At 39.6% G+C, this 22,909-nt stretch overlaps 1 protein-coding gene across 2 annotated transcripts; it reads left to right on the top strand.

Annotated features, from left to right (window-relative positions):
* Positions 1-338: 338 nt before the first annotated feature.
* On the top strand, positions 339-22,909 carry REST (RE1 silencing transcription factor). Of its 2 annotated transcripts, none has more exons than XM_035004908.1 (4): positions 339-647; positions 2,988-3,894; positions 10,405-10,488; positions 17,267-22,909. In XM_035004908.1, the coding sequence occupies exons 2-4, from the start codon at positions 2,997-2,999 to the stop codon at positions 19,378-19,380; spliced, it is 3,096 nt and encodes a 1,031-aa protein (XP_034860799.1). In that variant the 5' UTR covers positions 339-647; positions 2,988-2,996; the 3' UTR covers positions 19,381-22,909. The 2 variants fall into 2 exon arrangements, with proteins under 2 accessions (XP_034860799.1, XP_034860800.1); XM_035004909.1 differs by lacking the exon at positions 339-647 and adding an exon at positions 1,295-1,447.

Below are 22,909 nucleotides of genomic sequence, written 5' to 3'. Positions count from 1 at the left end.
ATTCTCATCCTTGCACGCCAGGGCTAGGGGGCAACTCTTCTGTTGTTTGTTTATGAAAGAAATCAAGAAAGGGACCGGGGCTCGTCTCTTCTTTGACCTAAGGGCAAGAGTGAGGGGCCAGGCGGATTAGGTGCGGCTCCCCCTAGGCGCGCCCACAGCCCAGCCAGGGCCCAGAGCAACCCCCTTCGCCAAGGGGCGGGGCGCGCCGGACGGCCACGCGCGCGGGCGGCGGAGTGGGCGTGTCCCGCGGGCGCGCGCGGGCGGTGGAGGGGGCGTGTCCCCCGGGCGGCGGCGGCGGCGGCGGCGGCGGCGGCGGCGCGGGCTGGGTGCGCGGCGCAGCCTCCTGTGCTGGAATGTGCGGCTCCCGCGAGCTCGCGGCGCAGCAGCAGAGCAAGCGCCGCCGAGGCCCCGGGCCACAAACCCCGGCGGCGGCGGCGGCGGCGGCGGCCGGGACGGCGGGGCGAGAGCCGGCGGCCTGAGCACTCTCTGCACTCCCACTCCTGGGCCTTCGCGGGCCTCGACGTCCCCAGCGCCCAACTTTTCCATCCTCCCCCACCCCTCCCCCCGAAACTCCAGCAACAAAGAAAAGTAGTCGGAGAAGGAGCGGCGACGCCGTGTCTCCCGCCCCTCCTCGCCTAGGAAGGCCGGTAAGCGCGGCGCAGCACTGGGGGCTCGGTCGGGGTGGGGGAAGGCCGGCCGGGCGGCGGCGGCAGTGGCAGGGGGAGGGCGCGGAAGGACGCGGAGCGAGGCGCTGTCCAGGGCTGATTTGCAGATACTGTGGCTCCGGCGGCGGCCGCAGCGCGGGGCGGAGGCGGGCGGCCGAGCGGGATCGGGTTACACCGGCGCGGCCCGGGGGCTGGGCCGGGGGCGTCCTTGGGGAGCGGCTTGGAGCCAGGACCCCCTCCCCAGTCGAGGTCGGGCCGCCGCCTCCGCGCGGGCCCGGGCGCCCTTCGAGTCGGGTCCTGAGGAGCGGAGCTGCTTGTGGCCCTGGTCCTGAAACTTCCTCCCCGTCCTCCTGCTCCCAGATCCCGCCGCAGCCCCTCGTCGGCCCGCGGCCCTCGCGTCCCCCTCCCTCTCCGGCCTCTCCCTGTCGCCGGAAGGCGCCGTTGAGTGCGGCCGGGCGGGTTGAGTCAGCCCCGCGGCCCGGGCGGTTCCTCCAATGGGGCTGGACAGCGATTTCTGCTCTCGGGCCGCCCCGCCGCCGCGGCCCTCCGCACCCGGCCACCTCGGCGCCCCCGCTGGCGGGGCCCGGGCGCGCGTCTCGCGGGGCGCCGTGGGGGAGTGAGTTCGCAAACTTCCGGGGCGCGGGGGAGGCGGCCGGCGCGCGTGGGGGCCCCCTCCGGCGCTAGGGGCCCGACGCCTCCGGAGGGCGCCCGCGGAGCCTCCCGGGCCCTCTGCGGAGGGTGAGCCCAGGGGCCGTGAGAGGAGCCGGGACGCCGGCAACGCGGTAACTTTCCTTCCTCTTCCCAGACTCGGGCCCGCGGACCGGGGAGGGGGCAGCCCCGAATGGGGAAGACTTGGTCTGGCCCAACGGCGCCCCGAGTTTGCCCACCTTGCTTTTTCTTAGTGCTGGGGAACTCAGGAAAAGCTTCAGGACGAGTGTTGGGGCAACTCCCGCGAGTTGGTGTGGAAATGTGTGCAGTGAGCGGGCCCAGCCGAGAGGAAGCGAGAGCGCCCGAGTTTGCAAAGAGCTGCTTTGTGTTTGGTATTTTGAGAAAATGGCCGAATGCCTATTTCAGTCAGGAATGCCGCCGCCGAGGCAGGCGCTGGTGCAGCCGCACATAGGAATTCGTGCAACACGTTGGGTTTCGGGCTGTGCATAGACGGCCTTCCGGACAAACCTGAAAATTCCTTTAGGGACGGTAGTTAGGGTTGGGGGGTATTAGAAAAGTCGATGTTTGGGTAAATTGCCGAGTAGCCTGGGCTGTTAAGCCCGGGGACAGCTATGGCCCTCAGTTTGTTTTCTGTGATGGCATTTGATTCCAACTTTTGGTACATTATAGCTCAGTCGGTTTGTGTTTATGCACCTGGGTGAAACGGACTGCTTTTTGTGTTTGGGGTTTGATTTGATTTTTTGAGTGCTTGCCACTTATTTTGCTTTTTCTAATTTGCAAGACAGCGCTCAGTTTCAGAATAGCACCATTTAGATTGGAAAGTAACGTGCTTAAGGCGACTTTAAAAGCCCAACATGTTTTCAAGAAGGTGATCTTGTAATGGCTTCCACTAAGCAAGTAGGCCAAGTCAAGCACAATGCAAGAAAGTTGCTGATTGTCGGGTTAAGTTGTACGATTATTAGCGGTTTTGAAAATTTCTTTATTTTCATTTGTGAAGTTTTGAATACACGAAGCTTCCTTTTTTTACAGAAAAGGTCCGATTTTTTTTTTCTTTTAAACAGGTCGAGTCATTAAAAAAAATAATAAACTGGTACTTTTTCACAGTAGTTTATTCTTCTGGAGTTAGTTGAGTTCATATGAAATTCAGTTCAGTTGACCAATTACTACGGGCTTCTACTTTCCAGACATGTTTGTACGTAACAAATGCACAGTATGGTTTTGGAGTTCTCCATTTTCTGACCAGTAAACTGTTGAAGGGGGGAATTGGGAGAACAGCAATTTACTATTAATGTGTTGAATCGAAAAATAATTTTAATTAACATCGAAAATGAAGTTACTTTTTTTTCCCACCAAAAAAATTAAAAGTGCTTGAGGGAAGGCATGCCAGTGGTAGGCCTAGTTGATGGATGAGTTATGTCATAGAATTGATAGAATTTTTTGTAGGGATAATAGCAATTTTTTTGGTGAGTGCAGTGAAGAAAATCTGGTAGTACAAAAATATTTCAAAGCTTAATTTTAGCAATTAACAAAGCTCATTGAATTTAAAGATTATATTTGAAAAGAATTTTTTAGGTTATGAAGAATTACAGCACTGTTTTGGATGTTGTGTTTAAACTGGTACTTTTTGCATTTTTTGTCTTATTTTGAATTCAGAATACAGTCATGGCCACCCAGGTAATGGGGCAGTCTTCTGGAGGAGGAGGCCTGTTCTCGGGCAGTGGCAACATTGGCATGGCCTTGCCTAACGACATGTATGACTTGCATGACCTCTCCAAAGCTGAATTGGCTGCGCCTCAGCTTATCATGTTGGCAAATGTGGCCTTAACTGGGGAAGTAAGTGGCAGCTGCTGTGATTACCTGGTTGGTGAAGAAAGACAGATGGCAGAATTGATGCCTGTTGGAGATAACAACTTTTCAGATAGTGATGGAGAAGGACTTGAGGAGTCCCCTGAAATAAAAGGTGAACCCAGTGGACTGGAAAACATGGAACTGGAAAGTTTGGAACTCAGTGTTGTAGAACCACAGCCTGTGTTTGAGGTCTCAGCTGCTGCCCCAGAAATTTACAGCTCCAGTAAAGATCTTCCCCCTGAGACACCTGGAGCAGAGGACAAATGCAAGAACTTGAAGAGCAAACCTTTTCGCTGTAAGCCATGCCAGTATGAAGCCGAATCTGAAGAACAGTTTGTGCATCACATCAGAGTTCATAGTGCCAAGAAATTTTTTGTGGAAGAAAGTGCAGAGAAGCAAGCAAAAGCCAGAGAATCTGGGTCTTCCACTGCAGAGGAGGGAGATTTCTCCAAGGGCCCCATTCGCTGTGACCGCTGTGGCTATAATACCAATCGATACGATCACTATACTGCTCACCTGAAACACCACACCAGAGCTGGGGATAATGAGCGAGTCTACAAGTGTATCATTTGCACATACACCACAGTAAGCGAATATCACTGGAGGAAACACTTGAGAAACCATTTTCCAAGGAAAGTATACACATGTGGAAAATGCAACTATTTTTCAGACAGAAAAAATAATTATGTTCAACATGTTCGAACTCATACAGGTAAGAGTACCTTGAGTCCCTAAGTTCAGCTCACTTTTGATAGTTAATTCAGTAGGCAGTTAAAGTAGTACTGAAGAAAGGGGATTCTGGGGTCAAGTTCTGGTTCCATTATTTGCCGTCTTTGTGACCTTGGATAAGTCATTTAACCTCTTTGTGCTTCAGTTTCTCTCTCCATGGGGGTAATACCTATATGGGATTGGAGGATAAGTGAAGAACACTTATTTCAAAGAATGGCCAAGACAAATATTATCCATGTTCTTGTTAAAATTTGTATTCTAACAACTTGGGATAGATATTTAGCTAAATTGGACTACCTTTTTTTTTTTTTTTTTGGAAGATGTATTTAGTTGATAGTGACTACATCTAAGATGCAGTATAGTTTCCCAAAGGAATTGAGGACTTAGGCAAAAAGGAAAACTCAATGATTAACCTTTGCATAGATCCATTTCACAGAAGCCTTAAACTTTTAAAAAAATTTGTCTTGGTATTGAGTTCCTAAGTGGAACAACTTAACCTTGTCTCCGAAACATAGAAATGTGAAAAGTTAGTTTTTAAAAGATTGGTGGGATTACCACACTTGAAATCATTTTCCTGAGAAAGCAAACACGTGGAAAAGGCAGCTATTTTTCAGACAAAAAATAATGTTCTTCAGCATGTTTGAACTCATACAGGTAAGAGAATGTTTCTAGTATGTACGTATACTCTATCAAAAAAATGGAACAATGTTAAAAATATGAAAAATTTCAAACATCTCAAATACCAACATGTACCCATTACCTATATTCATTAGTTAATGATATTTTATCACATTTGGCAATTTTTTTGGTAAATATCAGCTTTATTGAGATATAGTCTATTACCACAGAATTCATCTGCTTAAAGTTAAGATTCACTGGTTTTGGTATATTCACAAAGGTTGTGTAACTGTCACCACAATCAGTTTTTAGGACATCTTCAACCCAAAAAGAAACCCTATTAGTGGTTGCTCCCCATTTCTCCTCAGCACTCCTTAATCATTCAGTTTTTTTATTTTAAGTAAGCTTTAGGCCCATTATGGGGCTAGAACTCACGACCCTGAGACCCAAGAGTTGCATGCACCACTGAACTGACTGAGCCAGCCAGGAGCCCCAAGGAGTCTGATTTTTTAAGGAAATGTTTGCAACTTATTGGTAGTTTTCTTACGTTACATTTTTCTGCTAAGAATTGGTATCTTTGAGGACTGATTAGTGGTCTGAACAAAATGGTTAGGGTAATCTAGTACAGTAGTCTGGATCACAAGTAAAAAGGGGTTGTAGGATGCTGTTTGCATAAGATCCCTTTTGCAAGCGTTGTCACTCTGTAGGACTGAACCCCACCGGTAAAGTAGGGCACCGTGGGGAGGGCAATCAGTAGTGCTTTACTGACATGATAGACTTAATAAAACTTGCAGGTGAAATTCAATTACAAGAAAGATGTCAGGGCACCTGGGTGGCTCAGTCAGTTGAGCCCTGACTTGATTTCAGCTCAGGTCACAATCTCTGCTGGTGGGATCAAGCCCTGCTTGGGCAAGAGTCCGTTTGTCCCTCTCCCTCTGTCCTCCTGTTCCCCCCCACCCCCTTCGTGTGGGCGTGCGTGCATGCGCGCTCTCTCTCAAACTCAGAAAAAAAAAGAGGAAGAGGTCTGCAGCAAGATTTCTAAGCTCCAGGAGAATGCTCCAGTATTATATATATATGGCTTTAAAATCTAGTCAAGTAAAAAAGTTTGTAAATCCTTTGGAATTTGTTGTAATCTGTGATTGTCTCCATGCTTTGAAACCATTTTAGTTTCAAAAGTCTAGAAGTTCAAACATTACAAAATTACATGGCATAGGAAGTCAAGTTACTTGGAGATCCTACCCCATTAATCACTTAATAGTTTGAATTAAACAGACTAAACTAACCTCATGTATAATATCTTAAAATAAATCCTAGCCACTATATATACTTAAGCCATAATTACTTCATACTCATTTAACAGTTCTTTGAAAACCTTGGGGATTAGTTTAGATTGGCTGTGATCTGTAGAGCTTTCAGGTAGTAGCCATGGCATAACTTTTATCTGTACACTTCGATGAGTTGTTTTAAATAATTAAGTATAATAGATGACTTTTACAAATATATGTACTCATAACCACCATGCAAGTCAACATAGAGAATATGACCAGCACCCCAGTGCTTTTGTCTTAATACATTTTGATTTTTTTTGTCAGTTGTATTTTGATAATTCATGTTTCCCAAAACTAAAAATGTTTTCAACTGTAAATCTAAATTTGTCAACTTAAGAGTATTTCTAGAACCAAAAAGAAAATGGAGAGAACTAGAAAACCTTTTTAGTATTTTGTGTGTATTTCCAATTTTTTTTTCTTTTTTTTTGTATTTCCAATTTTCTTATGTAAAGTGTTTTCATTTTGTTTTGTTTTAAACAAGATCTCTTGGGGTGCCTGGGTGGCTCAGTCGGTGAAACCTCTGACTCGACTTTCAATTTGGGCTCAGGTCATGATCTCAGGGTCCTGGAATGGAGCCCTGCATAGATGCTCCGTGCTCGGAGAGGGAGTCTGCTTCTCTCCCATTTCCTCTACCCCTACCCCTGCTTGCGGGTGCGTGTGCTCTTACTCACTCTAAAATAAATAAGTCTTTAAAAAACAAACAAACACACACACACCACAGTGGGGGAAAAAAACTAAGAACTCTTGGCCATTTAAAAATTTTTTTGTAGAGTGATTTATTTTATTTTTATTTTTTTAGAGTAGTTTATTTTAATTGCAGTTTAGGTGACTGATTTTTAATGGGTATATTTTTTATGCGTTAACTGTACCATCCATAAGTTTTTCTCCCCATTAATTTAAGGTTGATATTTTCACAGTAAGCTAACATGGATTGTATGTATCTCATTTCACATTTTAGTCCCCCCCCCCCCCCGTTTAGTGTTAAACTTGTGTGGTCTTAATACTTTTTGAAAATAATTTTTTTCTTCCTGATGTTATCTTTGTCATTTTTTATTTTTGGTAAGCTTTTTAAAACAATTTGGTAGTGCATACATTGGGAGGATAATATTTGAATGTTGTAAATTCTGAGTATCTCTGGTGATAAATACATGGTTCTGAAAATTGTGTTTATAGAAACATAAATTCATTTAATGCTGAAGAGTAGAGATAAGTAATAGAATCACTTCTCATTTAAGTACCCTAGTTTTCACATTCACTTAATGGGTTTCTTCTGTTCTTTGAGTGGCCAGTGTTGGGTACTTCTGTGCTAATCTGCAGAACAATCTATTGAGGAACTGAGTTATAATAGCCCACGTTTACTGAGAGGAAACCCTGAAGTGATGTGTCCAAGGTCATACATATACAACTAAGAGTCAAAGTTCAGTTCTCTTTTTATGGGTAATTACCATGGTGTTGGGCTGAGGATTACTTTCATTTGAGTCTTCAATCAAAAGATTTTTAATTTTGTGGGTTTGATATTTAACCAGTTCACAAATTCTGGGCCCCTGGGTGGCTCAGTTGGTTAAGCATCTGCCTTTGGCCCGGGTCATGATCCCAGGTTCCTGGGATTGGTTCCCTGCTCAGCAGAGTCGGCTTCTCCCTCTCCCTCTGTCCCTCCCCCTGCTTGTTCCCTCCCTCTCTCTCTCTCTCAAATAAAAAAAAATCTTTAAAAAAAAAAAAGTTCACAAATTCTAAAGGATGACATTTTTGCCACTATGTGTGACTGAAAATTCACTGAGTTTTCTAGAGTATTTATGCCTGTTTTGTAGAATTGCACAGATAGAAGCAATCTTTTATAAAGAATCCTTTATGTTTATCTATAATGGTATTTGATTTTTCTTCCATTAACTTTTCTTTCTGTGACAGCTTAATTGAGATACATTTTACATACCATAACAATTCACTGTGGATTGGCTCATTCTAGACATTTCACATAAATAGAATCATACAGTAATATATGGTCCTTTGTGACTGCCTTCTTTCACTTAGCATAATGTTTTCAAGGTTCCTCCATGTCCTATGTACAGTACTTGTTTTCCTTTTGTTGCCAAAAATAATCTCTTGTAGGGATATAGCACATTTTGTTTATCCATTCATCAGAATATTTGGATTGTTTTCCATTTTTTTGGCTATTGTGAATAATTCTTTGAACATTCGTATGCAAGTTTGTGTGAACACATGTTTTTATTTCTCTTGGATATATACACTTGACCCTTGAACAATGCGGGGATTAGGGGTGGTTGAAATCTGCACATACCTTTTGACTCCCCCAAAACTTAATCACTAATAGCCTACTGTTGACCAGATGCCTTACCAATAACATAACTGATTAACACATTTTATATGTTGTATGTATTATATACTGTATTCTTTTTTTTTTTTTTAAGGTTTTATTTATTTGACAGAGAGACACAGTGAGAGAGGGAACAGAAGCAGAGGGAGAAGCAGGCCCCCCGCCAAGCAGGGAGCCCAATGTGGGGCTCAATCCCAGGACCCTGGGATCATGACCTGAGCCAAAGGCAGACGCTTAACGACTGAGCCACCCAGGCGCCCCTATATACTGTATTCTTAAGCTAGAAAAAAGAAAATGAAGAAAATCCATGAGGGGGCACCTTGGGTGGCTCAGTCGGTGAAGCATCTGACTTGATTTCGGTAGAGGTTCTGATCTCAGGCCCAAGGGTTCTACACTCTGCCGGGAGGCTGCTTGGCATTCTCTCCCTCTGCCCTGCTCATTCTCGCTTTCAAATAAATAAATAAATGTTTTTAAAAGAAGAAAAAAATCCATGAGGAAGAGAAAATAAATTTACAGAACTGTATTGTGTTTATTGAAAAAAAAAAAAACCAAAAAATCATGTATAAAGGGACCTACACAGCTGAAACCCATGTTGTTCAAGGGTCAACTGTTCATACCTAGGAGTGGAATTGCTAGGCCATGTGGTAACTATGTTTAGTCATTTGAGGAACTGCTAAACTATTGTCCAAAGTGGCTGCACGATTTTACAGTTTCACATTGTATGAGTGTTCCGATTTTTCCATATTCTCACCAATACTCTTTAACATTTGTCCTTTTGATTATAGCCATCCTCATGGATGTGAAGTCTTCATCTCATTGTGGTTTTGATATGCATTTCCGTCATGGGTAAAGATATTGTGAATCTTTTCATGTGCTTATCTGTCACTTACATGTATATTTATAGGAATACATTCAACATTTTTTAAGCTAAAATTCTTCCAGGTTGAAGTAGGAATTCTTTTGGTGTGACCTATTTATAGCTAATCTGTAGCTACCAACCAATAACAGCTGTACAGTTACTAGGAACACATTTCCTACTCATTACAGTATTCTTCCTCTTTTTTCACTTTGTTTTTTCTTTTCCTTGTCCATTTTACTAGACACATCTGTTACTATAACTTACTGTATAGGCAAAATAATAACTGGTATTTATTGAGGGCTTTACTATGTGCCAGGCACAATGTCAAATGTTCTGTATTACCTTAAACTTAAATTCTCACAATTCTAGGAAGTGAAGGCGCTTTTACTTTTACTGAGGAAACTTGCCCAAGGTTGTAATTACTATCTTGTGGCCAAAGACAGATGAAAACAAATTACAAATTGTCAAGCTTTTTTTTTAATAGCCAAGCTTTTTAAAAAAACCTGTTTTGTGGTTGACAAACCATACCCAAAAAATATACATTTCCTGCCGTTATTATCCTCTCATCTTCAGTTGCTGTCAGTCCTAATGGCTTTATGAGCATCATTTGCCTTAACCAGTACTGATCTATTTCATGAAAGGGCTATTACTTGAAATTTTTGGCTTAAGCATCCCCACTCAAGTTTTCTTGCTTTTAAGCTAACAATTTCAAATGATAGATTTATCCTTCACAAGAATAAAAAATTCCAAGTGACAGCATGAGAAGATTTGGGTACATTTTTTTCCTAAGGGTAATTCTAATTAAAAAAGAAAAAAAGGATGCTCCTTGATAACTTATCAAGATAATTATTTAGTTCTTAATATTTAATGTGATAGTGTGTAGCATTACTGTGAAAATTAAAAGGGCTATGAGAATTCAGAAAGCCAGTGATCTTTTTTTTTTTTTTTTAAAGATTTTATTTATTTATTTGACAGAGAGATAGCGAGAGCAGGAACACAAGCAGGGGGAGTGGGAGAGGGAGAAGCGGGCTTCCTGCCGAGCAGGGAGCCCGATGTGGGACTCGATCCCAGGACCCTGGGATCATGACCTGAGCCGAAGGCAGACGCTTAACAACTGAGCCACCCAGGCGCCCACCAGTGATCTTTTTTGTCAACAAAGCTGAAATGTAGTTACGTGAATTCTGAATTAAATCATTTACATGTCTAACACCTGATAAAAAATTGACCATTTTGCCAGGAATAGGAAAAGAATCCTTATCAAAAAATGCTCAATACTGAGTATTATGTATATTGTTAGTGAGAATTGTATTTCCCTTATTTTATCATAATTAAACCCTAATCATTATATTTTTGCAGGGGAACGCCCATATAAATGTGAACTTTGTCCTTACTCAAGTTCTCAGAAGACTCATCTAACTAGACATATGCGTACTCATTCAGGTTGGTAAGAAATGGTAACCCTTCTATGATTTTTAGTAAACAATACTTATCAGTATAAGGAAGTTCTTCTAGACCTGCAACTGGGTCATTATTTATGATTTATTTATTTATTTAAAAATCAACTTATGATTTATTTTTAACATAATTTAGAAGTTAGAGTTAAAAATCAGTGTCGTATTCATGTGGCGCTGTATCTAAATGTAGGCTCTTAATGAGGAATCCATAGGTGGAACTCTTGAAACTGAATATAAATGTATGCATGCACTGTTTCTGGGTGGAAGGTCCATAATTTTCATCAGATCTTAAAGTTCTGTGACTAATAAAACTTGAAATGCTGTTATAGACCAACACTGGTTTGTACGTTTTGAGCAACCCCTTACCTTCTCACCCTCTCCCCGCCTCCCAACACAATATAACACCAAGTTTCATAGTGTTGGTTTCCAGGTTACAGAGATTCCTTCTTAACTTCTCAGGTCCTGAAATGTGGGTTTGTCCTCTTTTGAGAGCTGATAGGGTTTCTGTGGACTGATTTACAAAAGCCAAACTTTAAAGAATAATAGATAATCCAGGATCTCAATTTATTAACCTATAATAGATAAAATGCAGGGCTAGAAATGCACTCCAGTGAGTGAAATAATTGTGATCATTAGCCAGAATTGGTCCCCATTATCAAGGTAGGTAGATGGCAGAGTTAAAAAGTAAATATAGCATAGGTGGTCTTGAAAGGATAATTCATTTTGGCTACAATTGACACTTGACCCTTGGTGAACCACCACAACTGATCAGAATACTCTCCTTACAAATTTGGAATATATACTCCTGTAGGGAAACTATGGCAAAATCTTGGTGTTAACAGAAGTCTATGTAGACTCGTCTATCTTACGTTAATTAATTGCCTGAAATTTGTGTAGTCTGCTTGTGTATCCACTAGCCATGTGGTTATTAAGCTTGTGAAATGTAATTTGAAAAGTATAAAATACATAGCAGAATTCAAACAACATAAATAAAAGCACGTAAAATACCTATTTTGGGGTGCCTGGCTGGCTCAGTTGGAGGAGCATGTGATTCTTGATCTCGGGGTCATGAGTTAGAGCCCCATTTTGGGGGTAGAGATGACTTAAATAAAACTTAAAATTTTTTTTTAAAGTATTGATTACATGTTGACATGACATTAGTTATATTGGGTTAAATAAGTAGTAAAATTTAATTTTACCTGTTTTTTACCTTTGTAAATGTGACTACCAGAAAATTTAAAATTACATACATTGCTTGCATTTTATTTCTATTGGATATCACTGTTTTGAGTCAGTGATTGAGTAACATTTGATTATAGTACAGATTCTGATTTGAGCAGCTATGAAGGGGTCACATAATGTGTTTGCTAGCTTTTCTTCACCCTAAAGCTTGTCATTTTAATATACTTTGAGTGTTCTTTCTAAATCTCCTAAGCTATTGAGTTGAGTCACTTAACCAGAAACCTGAGTTTATTGCTTAGGTACTTCCTGGTTTCATTTTCTGAGGGTAATTTGGATGCTCTCTCAGGCTTTGTTGAGGGTAGGCATCGTGTTCTATTGATAGTTGTGTTCTAGTCCTTAAAACATTTAAGAGTTTTATGTGAGTTAGCTAATTTTAGTCCTTTATAACTAACTATCCAATAATGTATAAGTTCTATTGCTGTCCCCATTTTACCAATGGGGAAACTAAACTAGGCATTGAAGAAATGTGGCCATTTTTCCTGTAGAATGCCCCCCTTTCTGAATTTGTCTTACTTGCTTTCTTACGGTGTCATTTGGTTTTTCCTCTGTCCCTGTGCCTTGTATTACTTGTACACTGGAAATTAAATATGAATGCTTGAATTCTACTTAATGTGTCCCATTTGAAGTCCTATCTGGTTGACCCACTATTAGTGTTGCTGGGTTATTGGATTAGAATGTTGACATACTTGTATCTTTTTCATTGAATGGATAATACTTTTGTCACTGTTTAAGTGTCTGTGGTGTTTTACACCAGTCAGTAACTTCTGCTTGAATAATTTTGTGTTTGCTAACTGTTGTCTTTTGAATCTCTTTGCTGTATTAAAAGATGATAATTCAGTACTGTTACAGTACAGCAAGTATTTTAAAAGTCTCTTAATGAGTAGTAGCTACTATTTTTAAAGATTTTCTTTTTCTTTTTTTTTTTTAAGATTTTATTTATTTATTTGAGAGAGCGAGAATGAGAGAGAGAGAGAGAGCACATGAGAGGGGGGAACGGTCAGAGGGAGAAGCAGACTCCCTGCTGAGCAGGGAGCCCAATGCGGGACTCGATCCAGGGACTCCAGGATCATGACCAGAGCCGAAGGCAGTTGCTTAACCAACTGAGCCACCCAGGCGCCCCATAAAGATTTTATTTTTCTAAATAATCTCTACACCCAGTGTGGGTCTTAAACTCACAACCCCAAGATCAAGAGTCACATGCCCTATTGACTGAACCAGCCAGACACCCCAATAGTAGCTACTATTTATTATATGCCAGGTACTGAGAAATTGGGATTTGTTATCTCTAATCTTAGTATCCTTAAATACTTAATCCTAGTTTATGGATTAGGACACAGATTTAGGATAAATGCTTTTATTGTGGTTAATTGTCATTCCTTTAAATCAGAAGAGCTGGGATTTAGCTTAAACTCACCCCTCCAATTTTCAGTTATCAGCATGGTTAAAACAAAATTATGGCTCAGAAAGTGGCTCAAGAAGCTATAGCATAGGGCACCTGGGTGGCTCAGTTGGTTAAGCAACTGCCTTTGGCTCAGGTCATGATCCTGGAGTCCCAGGATCGAGTCCCACATCGGGCTCCCTGCTCGGCAGGGAGTCTGCTTCTCCCTCTGCCCTCCTTCCTCTCATGCTCTCTGTCTCTCATTCTCTCTCTTGCAAATACATAAAATCTTAAAAAAAAAAAAATTAAAAAAAAAAGCTATAGCATAACGAAATTGGAACCACAGAGTATGGAGAGAGCAGAGACATGTCTTTTATTGGGTGCCAATAGTTTGAGTTGCAAACAGGAAGCAAACATGGTTAGTTTGTTTTGTGTATGAGTGTGCAATTATTTACAGAAGATCTTACGTTTTAATACTTTTAATTGAAGTTACTGATAGCACTTGTAAGTAAAGTGAGGCTAAATTAGGTCAAATTGGATCAGTGAGGCTAAATTAGGTCAAATTGGATCGGTAGTCTTTTTGAATGGGTTGCATGGAGTGAATATCTTGGGTGCCTTCTCTGTGGTCTGGAGTCTGATCTTTAAGGTCCCCAGGGGCTTGTTTGTTCCTGGTTCATGTGAGTGTATTTTAGAGAAGAAAAGTATGTGCTCATTCTCTTATTTTTGGAAGAGATTAGGCTCTGTGGAGTTGATACATTTTAGCTTAACTGACAGATTCATTTATAAAGCAAAAGGACAATGGTTATTTACTTAGAGCATTTCCAACCATAGGGTGGGGTTTTTTTAGGCCAAATTAGGAAGGGATCAGAATGTTGATGAGGTGAAAAATTGACACCCTAAACTAATCTAACCTTATGTGGTGTTATTCTCCATTTTATTGGTGTTTCTCCCTGATGGTATTAAAGTATCCTTCACCTGGCTGACATTATCCACAGCTCTCCCTTTCTTATTCTCAATGGAGATGCTACCATTTCATCCTGGATGAAATATTTTGTTCTAGATGAAATACATCCAGTTTGTATTTGCTGTTAATGATAATATTTTATATAATGGCTAGTTCCCCATTCTGCTTGCATAGGAATTCATTTTGAATATTTTTCCACAATGAGTGTAATGGATGCTTTTGTTAAAGGAGATTAACAACTTGCCAAGTTCTGCCTCGTTTATTACTCTTTTTAAGATGGAAAAGTATTTTTTTCAACCCTAAGTTTATTTTCCTTTCACCAAGTATTTGATAATTATTATGGAGGCACTATTTTAATGGCTGGGCTTATTTGAAAGACATTATGGTTTGAGAGTCTTCATGAATTCTATTTTTTTTTTTTAAAGATTTTATTTATTTATTTGACAGAGAGAGAGATAGCGAGAGCAGGAACACAAGCAGGGGGAGTGGGAGAGCGAGAAGCAGGCTTCCTGCCGAGCAGGGAGCCCGATGGAGTCTTCATGAATTCTAGAATAAGTTTTCTTCCCTGTGTCTTTGCTATTTTATTTCTCATTTTAGTATGTCATGTCAAATTGAATTTACTATGCAGTTTGGGCTTTTTTTGTTCAGTAAACGTTTTTATTGAAGTATAGTTGATACACAATGTTACATTAGTTTCAGGTGTATAGAATAAATTTTTAAACAGTATTCTATTGAGGTTCAATTTACACACATGAAAATGCATACACGTATCTGAAGCACACAGGTCAGTGACTTCACATGGTTTCTCCTGTTTGACTGCCCCCTAGAGAAAGACCTGAAACATTTTTACACCCTCAGAAAAGTTCCCTCCTTACCCTTTCCAGTCTACCCCCAACCGAGAGTCTGACTTATATCAAAAAGAGTATTATGACATTCTTCTGTAAGATGTTTTTGACATTCATCCCGTGCTGCTTTATAAGAACTTTGTGGTTTTTTGCTAAGTAGTAATCAGTTGTATGCCCCATTACACTTTAAAAAGTCCCCTTGCTGTTCTTTCTGCATTCTTCTTGATAAAAACATGTGAAGTGTGTAAAAATCTTTGCTCTTTTGAATTTGCTATATACCTTTAAGTTAATTTGGGAAGAATAAAATAGACATCTGACATGTTTATAAAGATGAAAAACATAAATACTAGAATTGGAAAAGAATTAAAATCTGATAAAAGGCAAAAAACATATATTTAACTAGATACTAATAACCTGTATAGTTTTAATGCCTAGATCTAATACACAAGATTTAAAGGCAAGAAAATAAAATTGAGGGGGGGAGAATGAATGGAGCAAGTAAATTTTGCCATCAAAATTTAAATAGATTTTTATGAACTCCCATTCTCTGACCATTTCATAGGTGGAGGCTTGCACTTTGATTGATGCTTGCTGTGTAAATACCCGCATTTATTAGGGGTTATACAATGGCAATATTTCCATTGTAATTCTTTTATTAGCACAAATATTTTCTTAAAGAGATAAACTTCATTCATCAGCTACTTGTTTACTCAGAGGTAGGGTTTAAAATGGAAAGGCAAAATGAATCTTGCCTTTTGTTTACCCATACTAAAAGTACCTGTTCCAAAAGTGATGATTTATAGGGAATATATATGGACTGCTTGGCTCTCTGTTCCATGCTAAGTGCTTTATATGGATTAAATTATTTATACCTCATAACACGTAAAAGTATTTTTACAGGTAAAGAAATTGAGCCTTAGAGAGAGAGTTTTCAGTACCTTACTCAGGATCTCACATTGAGTTGGAGAAGAGCCCATATTTGATCCCCCAGATAGTTCTTAATCATTATGCCACCTATTTTTTCCCCATTCTGTGTCTATATATGTTAAGCAAATGTTTGTCTCCACTGAGGTGATTCACTAGAGAAGACAAGATAGAGGCATTACTCTATTTGTGAATCTGTTAGTAGTCTAACGTGGAAAAGAGTTGTCCAGTTAGCTACATAACCAATCTAACCAATCTGATACACCTGAATAAGTTGTTTCTGCGATTATTTTATCATCAGACATTTTCTAATCATGTAAAGCTTACCATGGTTTTACTTAATGTCTGAGACATTTGCTTTATGAAAAAATTAGATTTGATATGAATTTGAGAATGTTTCAGAGATGAATTTTCATAAATGTCAATTTCCATTTTTCTACTATGCATTCCATTGGACCAGTGGGGTATGGATACCATTTGGTAATATTTACTAGAGTGTGATCTAGATGGGTATGTATTCAGGTAGAATGCGTTAATCTTGTACCTTTAATTTGGGGGTGGGGGTGGTTTTGGTTTTGTATGTACCTATGATCTGTGATCATGACTTTGTTCGATTATTTTACATACCATATCTATTTGTATGCCCTTTCTTATCTATGTTGTTTCTATACCCATTTGTTAAAAGAAGGTAGGGAAAAATCAAAAAGTTTCTGGCTTTGCTATATTTTTGCTTTAAAATAGCAATTCTGGCATTGGACGAGTTTTTCTGAGTGAAGCTGACTCTACTCCTGCTAGGATGGACAAAAGGGTTAAATTTAAAGAAAAGGCCTTTTGTTCCCTGAGGCTAAAACTTTTACAACTTCTACATCTAAGGTCTGAGAGTATAACCTGGAGTGTAAGATATTTCTTTTGAAGTCTCAAGATTTATCTTAAAAATGTATGGGAGTTACATATTCTACTCCATTGTCATTTGTTTTAACTAAACATAAAACATTTAAAATTATCTTTTCTCAAAAAAATAAAATAATAAAATAAAATTATTTTTTCTCTTTGAGTGCCCTTGCCCCAAAATTCACATCTAGAGCCCAACCAACTTTGCCAGTAATTGTCGTGTACTTCTTGATGATTCATTGTTCTCTTACAGTGTTTGAGAGCTCTAGCTTGATGAACTTTTTAGGAGAGGATGGTTAAATGAGGTCATTGTTCCTCCATTTGGTATGAGAGTCATTGTCAAGGGGTAGAGAAAAGATCTACAAATAAATATGGTAAATGTAAAGTGCATGATACAGTCTTCTCAATGAATAGCTTGTGTGTGTGTTTGTTTTAACATATCCAATTCCTTATATTTTAATATAAGCTTGATTTCATTTCTTAATCTATGTTCTCTCTAACATCTCTTGTTTACCTTCAGGTGAGAAGCCATTTAAATGTGATCAGTGCAGTTACGTGGCCTCTAATCAACATGAAGTAACCCGCCATGCAAGACAGGTTCATAATGGGCCTAAACCTCTTAACTGTCCACATTGTGACTACAAAACAGCAGATAGAAGTAACTTCAAAAAACATGTAGAGCTACATGTTAATCCACGGCAGTTCAATTGCCCTGTATGCGACTATGCAGCTTCCAAGAAGTGTAATCTGCAGTATCACTTCAAATCCAAGCATCCTACTTGTCCTAATAAAACAATGGATGTCTCAAAAGTGAAACTAAAGAAAACCAAAAAGCGAGAGGCTGACCTGCCCGATAACAATATTACCAATGAAAAAAAAGAAACAGAACAGACAAAAATAAAGGGGGATGTGGCTGGAAAGAAGAATGAGAGGTCTGTAAAAGTGGAGAAAAAAGATAATATTTCAAAAGAGAAAAAGTCTTGTAGTAATGCTTCAACTCAAGTGACTACCAGAACTCGCAAATCCGCAATGGAAACTAAAGAAATGGATGTGCATACAGGAAATAATTCAGAAACAACCTGTAAAACCAAGAAAAGCAAAAGGAGGATGGAAGCTGAAGCCCATTCCTTAAAAGATCCTGTTAATGATGAGGAACCTATGACAAAAAAGAAAAAGAAGGCAGAAAGCAAATCCAAAAATAGTCAGGAAGTGCCAAAAGCTGATAGCAAAGTAGAGGAGACTAAAAAGCAAAATACTTGCACGAAAAAAAGTACAAAGAAGAAAAGTCTGAAAAATAAGTCAAGTAAAAAAGGCAGCAAGCCTGCTCAAAAGGAGCCTGCTCAGAAGGGGCCTGTTCAGATGGAACCTTCTCCTCCCAGGGGGCCTGGTCAAATGGAGCCTTCTCCTTCCAAGGGGCCTTCTCAGATGGAGCCCTCTCCTTCCAAGGGGCCTTCTCAGATGGAGCCCTCTCCTTCCAAGGGGCCTTCTCAGATGGAGCCCTCTCCTTCCAAGGGGCCTTCTCAGATGGAGCCTTCCCCTTCCAAGGGGCCTTCTCATTTGGAGCCTTCTCCCAGGGGGCCTGCTCAGATGGAGCCGCCCCCTGCCATGGAATCTGCTCAGATGGATGTTGGTCAGATGGAGCCGCCTCCTCCAATGGAGTCTGCTCATATAGGCCCTGCTCAGACAGAGCCACCTCCTCCCATGGGGCCCGCTCAGCTGGAGGTTGATCAGATGGAGCCTCCTCCTCCCACAGAGCCTCCTCTTCACATGGAACCAAGTCCCAAAAAGTCTCCTCGAAAAGATAAAAAGGAAAAGTCCAACACGCAGAGTGAAATGGCACGGAAGGAGCAAGTCCTTATTGAAGTTGGCTTAGTGCCTGTCAAAGATAGCCAACTTCTGAAGGAAAGTGCAGGTGCACAGGATCTCTCACCACCATCAACACCACCGCCAAAGGAAAACTTAAAAGAAGAGGAGTCAAAAGACCAAAAATTATTCACTGAAGGCGAAGGAAGCAAAGAAGCCCCTCTTCAAAAAGTAGAAGAGGCAGAGAAGAGTCTAGCTGGTCTTGCTGCTATTATCAAGGAATCTGCCAATATTTCATCCTCTGAACAAAACTTGACTATGCCAGAGGGTGAAATTTTAGATGTTAAGTGTCAGGCTGACACTGTGCTTTGTGAAATGGAAATGGACACTGATGAGAACAAAACAGAGAATCCCCCTGGCAAAGACCCAGCAGTTGAAGAACCAGTTTCACCAGTGCTGCTTCCCCTACCAATAGAAAACCACGAAGCAGTGTCCAAAACTGCTGTGACATCACCTCCTGTCATTGTAGCAGTAAATGAGTCTCAGGAAATGGATGAAGATGAAGGCATCCACAGTCATGATGGAAGTGATCTAAGTGACAACATGTCAGAGGGTAGTGATGACTCTGGATTGAATGGGGCCCGGCCAGTTCCACAAGAAACCAACAGGAAAAATGCAAAGGAAGCCTTGGCAGTCAAAGTGGCTGAGGGAGATTTTGTTTGTATCTTCTGTGATCGCTCTTTTAGAAAGGAAAAAGATTACAGCAAGCACCTCAATCGCCATTTGGTTAATGTATACTTCCTTGAAAAAGCAGCTAAAGGGCAGGAGTAATTAAACTTAGGATAAGGCTTCAGTTCTTAGTTTATAAGATCTATTACATTTAATATTCATTTATAGTTGTAGACAACCTTTTATTTTTTAAATTGCTTTAATTAGTGTCCGATGTTGATTTTTAAGTGGCACTCTTTTCCTTAGGACTCTATACCTATTGATGGATAAATTTTAGCAAATCCAAGGAAGTTAGTGTACTAAACCAGCAGACACCTAAATCTGTTAGCTTATACATTTAATTGAAATGAGAAGGCCAAGGTGGTATTGTAGCATTCTGTTGCTTTGTCTGGCTGTAACTTGTCACTTTTCTTGCCATGTCTGTCTTCTTGTTTCACATTAGTTTTTTTCTTAGTTCTTTGTTTAGTTCTATAAAAATTGGCATACTTAAATAGCAAATTACTTGAAGAATTTGCCTGCTTTATATAAAGTTAGCACTTTAAAATTTTTTTAGAGATGAGAAGAGACATTTAAATTGAAGAAAAATTCTCCCAACAGTGGACATTGTATCAGTCCAGGTATTTACTTCCTGAGTTTTGATCAATATTTCTTATTTGTTTATGTTAATCGTCATTATGATTTTGGTGTGGTTTTTTTTGTTTTGTTTTTTCGTGGTTTTTTTTGGTGCTTTAATGGCTTAAGATGTTGCACATTGTTGTTTTTTTTTTAACCTATGCAGTTCAATTTTTTTCTAGAAATAGTATTTGTTGAACAGTAACACTTTATACATATATATGCATGTTTATTTTGTCCTCTTTGGAGGGATGCTTTTTAGTCTTGTTTGCAAAAGGGCAGTTTTCTTTTTCCTTTGCTGCAATTGTCTTTTTTGCAGAATATTATTAGTGTTTGCAAATTTGTGAGCAAATGAAACATGCAGGTTCAATCCATTGATTCTGAATTTCACATCTTATATCTATGCCGAATCTGTATTTCACATAAGTTATTTATTTTAAAAGGATATAGTGAGTTCACAGCTCTCATTTTGACCTTTACAGTAAATAAACCACTAGGCTCTATATTAAATGGGTTTTTATCTCAGATACCAACCATAAGTAAAAATTTTTGGCTTGTTTTAGTATAACTACTTCCTAGGTGTACAGTGTTAAGTCATAAATATCTTTGAAGAAGACCTTTTTCCATAGATGGTTGGTGTCCATATGGCTACTCAGCTGAATAACGAACTGTAAGTGATATTTGGAAACTGCAAACCTGGAATTAGGAGACATAATTACTCCTTCAAGTTATACAGAATTATCAGTTGTGAGATTCCAAAGCCATAGCAATTTTACAGCAAACTAGGTTGAGAGAGGTAGTATGAGGGCTGGTAGACCAGCTGCTACTTACTTTCTATGAATACAATGAAAAAGGCAGGTGAAACTTAAGTACAGTCCAGATTTTAAAAAATCACACTTTCTCAGGGATCTCCACAAACTAGTGGGTGTCCTGGCTGTCCCTGTGACAGCCTCTTTCTACAGGTGAGGCCTCAAATGAATTGCAGCTATCCTGGTGTTCCTGTGGGGGCACTTTGTATTAAGAAAGAGTGTACTTCTAAAACTTTCTTGGTAGGTACTTTGGCCAGTTGCCAAAGAATATGAAAGAATCCAACGGGATTTTCCTTGCTGATAGCAGTTAATTCATTTCAGTCAAAGTATGATCCCAGTAGGGAATCTTGGACAATTCTGATCCTCCCATGTTCTGTTCTGAAATAACCACTTTATATTTCATTTATTTTCTTTTATCTGGTGATCTCTTTGAGGCAGGTATCAGAGTTTGGCAATGCAACATGAAAGATTAGGAAAAGCATTGATGAAGTGTGGGTGGAAAACTTGTTAAAAATCTGAGAGTGAAGTTTGAGTTAAAAGACATTTGAACTTGGAATTGACTGGGAGGCCAAAGATTTAAAGAAGAGAAGATTCTCTCAAGACATGAGGAGTAAGTTGTGTGTTAATGGTGTATGTTTTGTGTGCATGAATGGGAATTTATAAATGATGTTGAATTCTAGATGAATTCACGGCTCCGACAATCATTGTCAACAGAAGATCAAGCTGCAAATATTTATGTTTTAAAACTTAAATTATAAAGCTAGTTAAATCTTTCTAACAACTAGTTTTAATGTTCATGGGTACATTTTATGTAAGTTACCTTTTACATTCTATATGAAAACACTCATGTTAAGTACAGATTGGAGATTGGGAATCAGTTTGGGGAAGAGGTTTTGTGGATTCTTTCATGCTACAAAAGAAAAAAATTAGACTTCTGGGGAATTGGACTAATTTTCTTAATCTAGTTTTAAGACTAGAATGCTAAAAACAAAATATGAAGGAAATTAAAACCCCTTATTATTAAATTGATCTGTGAAAACATTGTTACTGGAAATTGAGTGGGACTTGAGGCCTTTCTTCCAGAAAACAAGGACTTGATTTTCAGGCCTATATTAGGTTCTGAACCTTAATGCCATGTATTGTACTTGTTAAAAATTGTTTCAATGAAAAATATATTAGTAATTTGAACTTCTGGTTTAGTTGGGAGTTCTTCCATTTGAAAAATGTGATATTTGCATGGAACTGTTTGAATCTTTGTTTTCTCAGTTTCCCCTCCACTGGATAGAATTGAAACTAGAATTTTCCCTTTTGTTAAAGGAATAAAAAGTGAATATGTTATTTGTAAATTGATGTTTAGTAACTAGAGATAAACTTGAAATACTAGAATACATTATAAGCCTAATCCTAGGTAGTCTTATGAAAATGTATCTCTTTTATCTTCTGAACCTATATTCACATTGGTTTTCAAGATATCTTAAGTTATATTTTTTCCTCTTTTCAGAGCTGCTTCTTTGGGGCTACTTTTTTTTATTGAGGTGTAATTCATAAGGGGCTGCATTTCTGATAAGCCTTCTTATAACTATGGCTGGATGTTTTGTTCTAGTCTTCCAAGAAGGGCCATTTTATTTTTTAGAGTTACTTCTAAAGTCATGTGGTCTTTAACTTTGGGGACTATTTTGCATATAAGTGCTAATGCAAATAAATTTAAACCCAAGTAGACCTCATCACATGTCACCCCATGAATGTTGACAATGGAAGGAATACCTTGCCTGTAGTATAATAACAGTTCTGGACTGAAAAGCTGGGGAAGAAACTTAATATTGCATAAACCAGAAAAACACTTAGTGTGTGCAGTTTCCTTGTTGACCTCAGCAGATGAACTGATCTGATAGTGTTAATTCAGATTCAATAAATTATCTGAATCTTGGTTTGTGTAGACTTGCAATCTACATGCAATTTTAACTAAATCAGATAGCTTTTACATTTTCACTTGTGTACATAGGCTCTCCCCACCCTTTTCAACATCCATTAGTTAATTGATCTTTGTAAACTGGCATTGAAACATTACAACGATGTTTTGTTGCACCAATTTTATAAACTTTTACAGTGCAATACGTGTTATTTTTCCGAGACAAACCAAAGGTTAATATCTCAAGGTTCTTGCTGCCTGCTTTAGCAGCATTTGATGGGAGGATCTTTTATATACATTT

Source organism: Mirounga leonina, unplaced genomic scaffold, assembly GCF_011800145.1.
Source record: "Mirounga leonina isolate KUSES-001 unplaced genomic scaffold, KU_Mleo_1.0 Mir_129, whole genome shotgun sequence".
Lineage (NCBI taxonomy): Eukaryota > Metazoa > Chordata > Mammalia > Carnivora > Phocidae > Mirounga > Mirounga leonina.
This window is presented reverse-complemented; position numbering and strand designations above follow the sequence as displayed.